We start from the raw sequence: 10,893 nt of genomic DNA on the forward strand, positions 1-10,893 counted from the left end.
TTGTGTAAGATCCATGGCCAAGTTAAACAAATGATCCCGTTTTATCCGAGGTTCTTGGTTTTCTAGCAAGTCATGGGCTAGAAATTGCCTGGCGTTGTTGTCTATAAGATGCATGGCCAAGTTAAACAAACGCTCCAGTATTATCCAAGGTACTTGGTTTTCTAGCAATATCAAGTCATGGGCTAGAAATTGCCCCATATATGCCGTGGAGAAAATTGGGTCATTATCCCCTCTAAGCTCCGTAAAAACCTGCTTGCAAAATAGTTCAATAATGAAGCAACCATCAATCACCAACATTTCTACAAATTCATCTCGGCTGCAAACAATTGGCCCAGCATAAAACTCACGAGCCTCTCTCTCCACATCTTTGATTGAATTGATTAAATTTGTCAACATTTCGTCTGGAAGGAGTGATCGAGAAATAAGGCCTTGCAAATACTTACTTTTAATTTTTTCCATTTCTTCGAACTTCGGCTCGCCATGGTCGAAAGGCCCAATAGAAAATGCATCAGGCACATAAGCCTTTTCATTAAGCTCTCGAAGTATGGTTGGGGTTTTGAAGATGCAACGATTAGGTGACATGAAAAGATCTGGAGACATCCGAGCTTTTATGGAATGCACCAAACATTCTGTATCACTTGCAGCACTATCTACTTCGTTCTCGGCCATAGTTTAGGTTCTGCTTCCTGTTCCTTTTTTGCCTCCTTAACTTGCTTCTTCAGGAATGACAAAAAAAAGTAAAAAAGTAAAAACTGTAAACAAAACTTGACTGACGAAAGTATGAAGCTGTTTTGAAAATTACTAGGTACTCCCATCATAATAAATATACTTTCTCTTCTTACATGGTAGATCTCATCAAGAGGCAGCTCTAGGATATATTTACAGGGGTTAGTAAAAAGATGCATTTTGGGTAAAAAAAAATTATTACGGTCTATATGATTTTTTTATCACAAAATTTTTCACAGCATGTACCAAGCAAGAGAATAAAATATGAAAAATGTTACATTTAAAACATTTTTATAACAAATTTTTTATGATAAATTGTTATAAGTTTTACGCTCTATTTGATTCGATGTAAAATATTTTCTTTACATGTAAATATTTTCAAAAAAAAATTTTCGAAGTGTTTGGATCGAGCTCAATACTAGAAAATGCAAATACAAACCAACAACCACCAACCACCACAGACTCAATCACCGCAGTCATCACCAGCCACCTAAATCACAACCGGAGAGAAAAAATCAACAAAAAGCCTGCCACCCACCGCAGCCCACTCAACCACTGCTACCCACAAACCCACCTAGCCCCCACTGCAACCCCCAAGCCATCCCAAAAACCCAGATCGTGAAGGAACGAAAAACCCACTCACTCTCAGCGATTCCAGATCAGAGATCTTAGCAGCAGCGTTTCTAGATTTGAAACTAGATCTAAGCAACGAGCAACAGAGCGGCAATGATGGCGACCTCGGGCCTCTCGCGGTGAGTTCTCCGACGACAAAACAAGTCGAGATCTGATGGTGGTGCCACCAGAATGGAGGCAGAGAGCAACAAAGGGTGCTGGTTGAGTGGAGCGAAGAGTGGCATGCCGGTGGGTGCTGTCGCTGGTTTGGGCAAGTGTGAGACTGGATGAGTATAGTATGAGAAAGAGGGAGAAAGAGTCGGGTGTGAGGTTGTGAGATTTTTGTAAAATATTTTACGCTCGATTTTTTACGCACACAAATAACCCACTATTGATTTTTTTTTTTCGTTAGAAACATACACTTCTCATATAAGATACTAATTATTGTTGCTAAGAAACAAGTGACTCCAAGCATATGAATTAATCACGAAAATCATCTATTATTTTTAAATACAATAAACATATGAATTATTGTTATTAAGTGAGCTCTAAGTGAGATCTAAATACAATAAACTTTTATGTATTAGTTTATTTCAAATTTGGTAAGATCTTTTTTTTTTTTTTTTTTTTAAGATTTAAGATGAAAAAATTTATACTTTTATTGTTAGGCTTACTAATTTTTCTCCCATATTTTAGATCAAATTGGTTTGTTATTGATTTTTTTTTTTAAAGACCAAAATATTGTCAAGATAATCATATTCAAGTTGATTTAAGCTAGGATTAAAAAAAAAGATTTAAGGGGTTCAAAATTATACTTTAGGAGGGTCAAATTAAAAAATTATATCTAATTTTTTTTTTTTTTAGGGCCCGGTTTAGGGTGGTTCATTTGAACCTCTGCACTGTACCTAGAGCCGCCATGATTGCATCATGAATTTAATTAATAGATCAATTATTATGAGAGGAGTAAGTTTATTATGAGAGGAGTAAGTGCTAGTACTGAATAATTACTTGAAATTGTCCAAAAAAAAAAAAGTTTAACACTGACGCAAAATGTTTTCTGAACTCTTGGAAGCCAGTCACATAGGATCTGTCTTGCCCTTAAATATGAATGAGAGAAATTACATTCTGCTTATTAACTCCCTTGCCTTGCTTTTGAAATTGAAAATTCCTTTGAAATTATTCTAAAATAATGGCAGTAGTACTTCAAATGCAAGGCAAAACTGGTTAAAATTAAATTATATACCAGATAAGAGTGCAACTGTTGCAGGCTTCACCACTATTCTTATGACTGCCTTTAGTATCCTACAAAAAAGATAAGTTCATGTAGACCCATCACGAAATCTGAAGTTAAATTATGAGAAGATATTTCAGTAAGCTCTACATAATTATTAGAACCAGTGGCAGAGCACATTAAAAGCTCTAATTTTTGCTCCATCCTTATTCAAAAACCTTTTTCAATTACTTTGGACTTTTGGAGTTGACGGCGGGAAGTCCCCTCTTCATCTTCAAAAAATTACCAGCCACACAGTCGCAGACATTAGGTTGCAGTAGATCCGCATCTAGGCAGATAGTCAACACACTCGGCGACAGGTGAGTGAGTCTACTCCTGTGTCTCTCTCTGGTTGATCTGGTTTGCTGTTTTTTCTTTCCTCCTTTACTTCTTCGTCGCACAGTCTGACAATCATTTAAAGACTTGAAGTCCAATGTTCACCTAAGAAGCACGGGTGCGTTTCGGGACTCAAGTGCAGATGCGGGTGCAAGACTCGACAATTTTTGAAAAAGGTGGATGTGGGTGCGATGGGACTCGGCGATTAAAAAATTATTAAAAATATTTTTATACCGTGAATTTAATATTTTTATATAAAAAAATCAAATAAATGGTATAATTTATTATTAAAAAATAATTATTTATGATTTGTTTTTAATAAAAATCAATATTTTTGATAATTGTAAACAAAAAACCACATTTCAAAAAGGTTTTTTTACTCATTTTTCAATTTCCAAGCCCACCCAAATTAAATATTTGACTTTTCCACCCCTTAATTTATATCCTTTTGTTATGTACATTTATTCTTCTTTCATCTTTTTTTTTTTTCCTCTCACAAGGCCACATGAAGCAGAAGAATGGCAGCCACTACCTATTTCGTCTTGTTTCGGCGGCTGTTTCGGCTGGAATCGGCCTGTTTCGGTGGCCGTTTCAGCCGGAATCGGCCGTCTCGGCATGTTTCGGTGGCCGTATTGGATTTCGTTTTCGTCGGAATTAGCCCGTTTTGGCTCGAATTGGCGCGAATCCAAAAAAAAGAAAAAGAAAAAAGGGGAGAGTCGACAAGTCAGACACCGGACGCCGCATCGGACTTCGGTTCGGCGACCTTGAAGCCACGTCGGTGCTTTCTATATTATTGTACATAAAGTTTTTACTTTTTGTTGGTAATGTCGTTTGTTCTTTTGCAACCACATTTATTATTGGCAAATTGTATTCTTTTGCTTTTTCAACCAAATCCAACCCCATAACAGGGTCATGTCGGTTTCACTATTTATATTTCTTTATTCTATTTTTTTCCCCCATGTTGATGTTATAATCCCTAATTTTCCATGATGCTATAGTTTCGAGACTAGCTCCTAAAATTTACAGGCCTTACACAAATTAATTGTTTTACGTCTGTTCTTTTTTGTTGCAGCCCGCAAACTTTGGTTCGTGCTTTAGCTTCTGTTTCTCTCAAAGTTTGAGTTTTTAACCAAAAAAATGGCTTAGGGAAGAGGGAGTGCAATGGTTGCCACAGTGTTTCTGTGCATGTTGATAATTGTGCTTCACTCTGAGATGGCTCATGCAGCCACCTACACTGTTGGAGATTTAGGTGGTTGGACTTTCAACGCTGCTAGCTGGCCTAAGGGAAAGCAGTTTAGGGCTGGCGAGACACTTGGTTAGTATATGAAGATTTACTTTTTAGTATATAACATCCTTTATTTCCTTCCTATTTTTGTAATAATGAGGGTGTTTGGGTTCGGCCTCCACGTTTATCATTTCAGTGTTTTCTCTTCTTTTCTTTTTTCTTTTTTTTTTTTTTTTTTCTCTATGCGTGAACAGTAACCTCACACGGGTTCACTGTGCAGAGACAAAAATTACTGTTCACACACTGTTCACGCAATAAAAAATATTAAAAAACAGACTTTGGTGCGGCGACCTTGGAGCCGCGTCGGTGCTTTCTAGATTATTGTACATAAAGCTTTTACTTTTTGTTGGTAATGTCGTTCGTTCTTTTGCAACCACATTTATTATTGGCAAATTGTATTCTTTTGCTTTTTCAACCAAATCCAACCCCATAACAGGGTCATGTCGGTTTCACTATTTATATTTCTTTATTCTATTTTTTTCCCCCATGTTGATGTTAGAGCATTCTCATCAGCTCTCTCATAAAAAATGCCATTTTACAACACTAAAAATCTACTTTATCATTTTAACACACCATTTTATAACATGTCATTTATCAGATGTTCTATACTTCAATTCTATACATTAAAATAATATTTATTACTCATTAAAATAATATATTAATTTCTCTCCATCATTCTCATCATCGGCAACAACAACAACAGCACAACCATCACTGCTGCAACAACGACCACCAGCCACTGCCGCAACAACATCGACAGCCACCACCGGCACAATCCCACATCCACCAACGCCACCTCAAAAAAAAAAAAAAAAAAAAAACACAACAACAGAGGTCGGTACAAACCCACGTCCATCGAACCAAACAAACCCACATCCCAAACCCACCACCGGCACAAACCCACATCCACCAACCCACATCCACATCCATCGGCACAAACCCGAGATCGGCGATGGCGAGAACAATGGTCTACCGTTGATCGGTGAGGCCGCCGTACCGTTGAATGATGGCGTACGTAGAACGATGAGGCGGCTTGATCGGTGATGGCGGCTTGATCGCTGCTGATTTGAGGGTGAGGGAGGGTGATCTGAAGAAGAAAGAGAGAGAGAGCATCGACTGGAGAGAGAGGAAATAATGAGAAGAGAGAGAAAATGTTGAATAAAAAATTAATATACAGAAATGGCATTTTGGTCCATATCATCTCATATTTGAGACGGTACTGTAGCATGTTCTATAATTATAGAACATTTACAACATCTGATGAAGCTTAAACAGTAGCTTTTGGTGTGCCAAACGCCAAATATTTGGCATTTGGCACACCTGATGAGAATGCTCTTATAATCCCTAATTTTCCATGATGCTATAGTTTCGAGACTAGCTCCTAAAATTTACAGGCCTTACACAAATTAACTGTTTTACGTCTGTTCTTTTTTGTTGCAGCCCGCAAACTTTGGTTCATGCTTTAGCTTCTGTTTCTCTCAAAGTTTGAGTTTTTAACCAAAAAAATGGCTCAGGGAAGAGGGAGTGCAATGGTTGCCACAGTGTTTCTGTGCATGTTGATAATTGTGCTTCACTCTGAGATGGCTCATGCAGCCACCTACACTGTTGGAGATTTAGGTGGTTGGACTTTCAACGCTGCTAGCTGGCCTAAGGGAAAGCAGTTTAGGGCTGGCGAGACACTTGGTTAGTATATGAAGATTTACTTTTTAGTATATAACATCCTTTATTTCCTTCCTATTTTTGTAATAATGAGGGCGTTTGGGTTCGGCGTCCACGTTTATCATTTCAGTGTTTTCTCTTCTTTTTTTTTTTTTTTTCTGCGTGTGAACAGTAACTTCACATGGGTTCACTGTGAAGAGACAAAAATTACTGTTCACGCAATAAAAAATATTAAAAATGGGTCCCACGATACTATTCACACATTTAAAAATTATTTTGCTACAATATTTTCAGTTTCAGCAACAATGGGTCCGTCTGGATTGAACTTATTGTTGCTGAAACTGAAAACTGAAAACTGAAAACTAAAAACACTATAGCAAAATAATTTTTAAATGTGTGAATAGTATCGTGGGACCCATTTTTAATATTTTTTAGTGAGTGAACAGTGATGAACAGTGCGTGAATAGTAATTTTTGTCTCTGCACAGTAAACCCATGTGAGGTTACTGTTCACGCGCAGGAAAAAAAATGGGTCCGTTTTCAGTTTTCAGTTTTCAGTTTTCAGTTTCAGCAACAATGGGTCTGTTTGGATTAAACTTATTGTTACTAAAACTGAAAACTGAAAATTAAAAACACTATAGCAAAATAATTTTTAAATGTGTGAATAGTATCGTGGGACCCATTTTTAATATTTTTTAGTGAGTGAATAGTGATGAACAGTGCGTGAACAGTAATTTTTGTCTCCTGCACAGTAAACCCATGTGAGGTTACTGTTCATGCGCAGGAGAAAAAAAAAAAAAAAGAAGAAGAAGAAGAAGAAGAGAAAACGCTAAAATGATAAACGTGGACGCCGAACCCAAACGCCCTCAATAAGTTCAATCCAAATGGACTCAATAAGTCAAAGAACAGCATTTTCATAAGTGCATATATGATCTACTAGTAATAGATCAAGTGAAAATAATGAGTTTATTGCTAATAATAAAATGAATCCATATAAAAATAATGGTCAATCACAACAAATCATATAACAGTTTTGATAAATATTATGTTCTTGACATTACTTGCATTATCTATTGAAATATTGAAGGAAAATTAATCATAGGAGCATGATAACATAAACTGAGTTATCTAAAACTATATGCTTCGTCCTTAGAAAAAGCTAAATTGATATTCAGCAAGAAAAAAAGAAAAAAAGAAGCTGCCTGGTTAATGTGTTAGGGCACACATTAAACCATTAATTTTTAAAAATATTTTCTTAAAAATTAAAAAAACTGTTAATACTTTCTCAATTTTCAAATAAAAATTTTTCAAAAATAAAAATGATTGTGTATCGTTAAACATTTATTAACAAAATCCAACAATTAAATAATAGTCAGAAGAAGAATCCCAAACGCAACTTTAACTCCAGCTGTTGTACGGTACCTTATTTAACATCTTGATTGTACGGTGCCTTAATTCAAAATGAGGTGACAAGTGAAAAGACTTGTCCTTAGTCCTTACCTTCACTTTTCAAGTTTCATTATGGGTGAGTTTGGTTCAGCTTTTTTTAAAAGTGTATAATGAAAAAGTTGAGTTTTTAAAAAGTGCATAATGAAAAAGTGCATTTTCAAAAAGCTGAGTGTTTGGTAAAAACTGTTAAAAAGTGCTTTTTGAAAAAGCTAAGTGTTTGACTAGCACTTATAAAAGTGGTAGTTTGAGGGATAAATTACCAAAAAGGACAATGTATATATAAGAGAGTTTATTTCATACTTTTTTTTTATGTGAGTTTATTTCATACTTAAATCAACTACTTCATATACTTAAATCAATTTTTCTCTTTCTAAAAAAATTATTTTTTTCTCATATTAGCTAATAATAACCTACCACTTAAAATTTATTGTGAAAATATTGCGATAAAAATTGATACAGATTTTAATTTTAACGTACTATTAAAATTATTTTTTTCTCTTTCTAAAAAAATTATTTTTTTCTCACCAATATTAGCTAATGCTAACCTACCACTTAAAATTTATTGTGAAAATATTGCGATAAAAATTGATACAAATTTTAATTTTAACGTACTATTAAAATTATTTTTTTCTCTTTCTAAAAAAATTATTTTTTTCTCACCAATATTACCTAATACTAACCTACCACTTAAAATTTATTGTGAAAAAATTGTGATAACATTTCTTTTTTTTTTTTTCCTTTCTTTTCCCTCTTTTTTTATCCTCCACACACGGCATTTCTTTTTTTTTTTTCCCCTCTTTTTTTTCCTCCACACACGTACCCTTCCTCTTTTCTTTTTTATCCTTCTTTTCTCATTTGTTTTCCCTGCCATTCCTCCAAACGCCAGAACATCCCAAGCCCTCCTTCTTCCTTTTTTTTTTTTTTTTTTTTACTAATGAAGTAACTAAATATGTACTAGTTATTTTATTTTGACTTGTACAATTTATTTTTTTAATCTTGTTTGTATTTGATGGGTGTTTGTAACAAGTTACAGCTTAGTTTTGAGGCTTTGAGCACTAGAGCAATTTTTTGCTCTAGATTATTTATGAATCTGTGTTGACAGGTTGTGTTTGTGTTTGTGTATTTCTGGATTTATGTTGAGTGAAAGCAGCAGGTTGTGATTACATATTTCTGGATTTATGTTGAGTAAAAACCTGGATTTATGTTGAGTGAAAGCAGCAGGTTGTGATTGTGTATTTCTGGATTTATGTTGAGTAAAAGCAGCAAGTTGTGATTATGTGTATTTCTGAATTTATGTTTGAGTAAAAGCAGCAGGTTGTGATTGTGTATTTTTGGATTTATGGATTTATGTTGAGTGAAAGCAGCAGGTTGTGATTGTGTATTTCTGGATTTATGTTGAGTAAAAGCAGCAGGTTGACATTGTGTATTTCTGAATTTATGTTTGAGTAAAAGCAGCAGGTTGTGATTGTGTATTTCTGGATTTATGTTTGAGTAAAAGCAGGTTGTAATTTTTTTTTTGTTTGTAAAATGTTTTATAGATGTGTAAAAAGGCCCAAAAATGGCCAAAATAATAAAGGCCCGAATCTGGGCTATAAGGGCCAAAACAGAAAGCTAAAAAAGGCCCAAAGATGGCCATTGCCAAAATAGAGAATGCCTGAATCTGGGCCACAACTGGTTCCTAACAAAGGCCCAAAACAGGTTTTTAAATAAGACTTAATTAGAGCATAAAAAATCATAAAAAAAAGAGACTTGAATACTGCATTTTTAAAAAAAAAAAGCCCAAACAGAGAAGTTATAGAAAAAAAAAAATCGAAGGCCCAACTGGCCCAAACTGTAGGCCCAAAAACCGAAACCGACCGAAAAACCGACCGAAACCGAAACAAACCGAAACCGACGGTTTTTCAACTATTTCGGTTGGTTTCGGTTGAGATTTTCAAAAACCGAAAATTTCGGTTTCGGTTGGTCGGATTAAAAAAAACCGACCGAACCGAACCGATTACAGCCCTACTCGACAGTGTTAGTGAGGTTGTCTAGAAGCATAGCGTAGGAAGTGAATTTAGGTTCACAATTTGGGTAGCATTGTTCAAAGCTGATGATATTCCGAAAGAAGGATTCTGTTGTCTCCTGAATTTCTAATTGAGGGATGTATAGGACACCATTATCAAATTTTATGTCCAAGAAACTTTTGGACTCACCCTTTCTGATTTTCACTCCAGCCTCTACTAGGCTTGTAGCAGAGGGCAAGGTAGTCCAGTCCGTTGGATCTTCATCCGCTCGAGTTGATGAAACCAACAACTTTCTAATCAAGTCAAGGATATGCTTTATTTCTTGGTTAGGAGGGTGAGCAGGAAGAAGGTCTATCCCCAAACTCTTAGTAACAAAGGATTTGACCAGTCCAATTAGGGCAGCGTTGGCGTTGTTGTGTGTAAGATCCATGGCCAAGTTAAACAAATGATCCCGTTTTATCCGAGGTTCTTGGTTTTCTAGCAAGTCATGGGCTAGAAATTGCCTGGCGTTGTTGTCTATAAGATGCATGGCCAAGTTAAACAAACGCTCCAGTATTATCCAAGGTACTTGGTTTTCTAGCAATATCAAGTCATGGGCTAGAAATTGCCTCATACATGCCGTGGAGAAAATTGGGTCATTATCCCCTCTAAGCTCCGTAAAAACCTGCTTGCAAAATAGTTCAATAATGAAGCAACCATCAATCACCAACATTTCTACAAATTCATCTCGGCTGCAAACAATTGGCCCAGCATAAAACTCACGAGCCTCTCTCTCCACATCTTTGATTGAATTGATTAAATTTGTCAACATTTCGTCTGGAAGGAGTGATCGAGAAATAAGGCCTTGCAAATACTTACTTTTAATTTTTTCCATTTCTTCGAACTTCGGCTCGCCATGGTGGAAAGGCCCAATAGAAAATGCATCAGGCACATAAGCCTTTTCATTAAGCTCTCGAAGTATGGTTGGGGTTTTGAAGATGCAACGATTAGGTGACATGAAAAGATCTGGAGACATCCGAGCTTTTATGGAATGCACCAAACATTCTGCATCAATTGCAGCACTATCTACTTCGTTCTCGGCCATATTTTAGGTTCTGCTTCCTGTTCCTTTTTTGCCTCCTTAATTTGCTTCTTCAGGAATGACAAAAAAAAGTTAAAAAGTAAAAACTGTAAACAAAACTTGACTGATGAAAGTATGAAGCTGTTTTGAGAATTACTAGGTACTCCCATCATAATAAATATACTTTCTCTTCTTACATGGTAGATCTCATCAAGAGGCAGCTCTAGGATATATTTACAGGGGTTAGTAAAAAGATGCATTTTGGGTAAAAAGAAAATATTGCGGTCTATATGATTTTTTTATCACAAAATTTTTCACAGCATGTATCAATAAAGAGAATAAAATATGAAAAATGTTACATTTAAAACATTTTGATAACAAATTATTTATGATAAATTGTTATTAGATCTATTTGATTCGATGTAAAATATTTTCTTTACATGTAAATATTTTCAAAAAAAAATTTTCGAAGTGTTTGGATTGAGCTCAAT

General features: G+C 35.4%; 1 protein-coding gene across 1 annotated transcript in view; it reads right to left on the bottom strand.

Annotated features, from left to right (window-relative positions):
• Window positions 1-10,692, bottom strand: part of LOC112009672 (UPF0481 protein At3g47200) — an 11,469-nt gene extending 777 nt beyond the window's left edge. Inside the window, 2 exon segments of the mRNA XM_065772593.1 lie at window positions 2,801-2,806; window positions 9,350-10,692. Coding sequence (XP_065628665.1) covers window positions 2,801-2,806; window positions 9,350-10,426 — 1,083 coding nt within the window. The 5' untranslated portion in view covers window positions 10,427-10,692.
• Window positions 10,693-10,893: the final 201 nt, after the last annotated feature.

This window comes from Quercus suber, unplaced genomic scaffold (genome assembly GCF_002906115.3).
Source record: "Quercus suber isolate HL8 unplaced genomic scaffold, Cork oak 2.0 scaffold_61, whole genome shotgun sequence".
Classification (NCBI taxonomy): Eukaryota; Viridiplantae; Streptophyta; class Magnoliopsida; order Fagales; family Fagaceae; genus Quercus; species Quercus suber.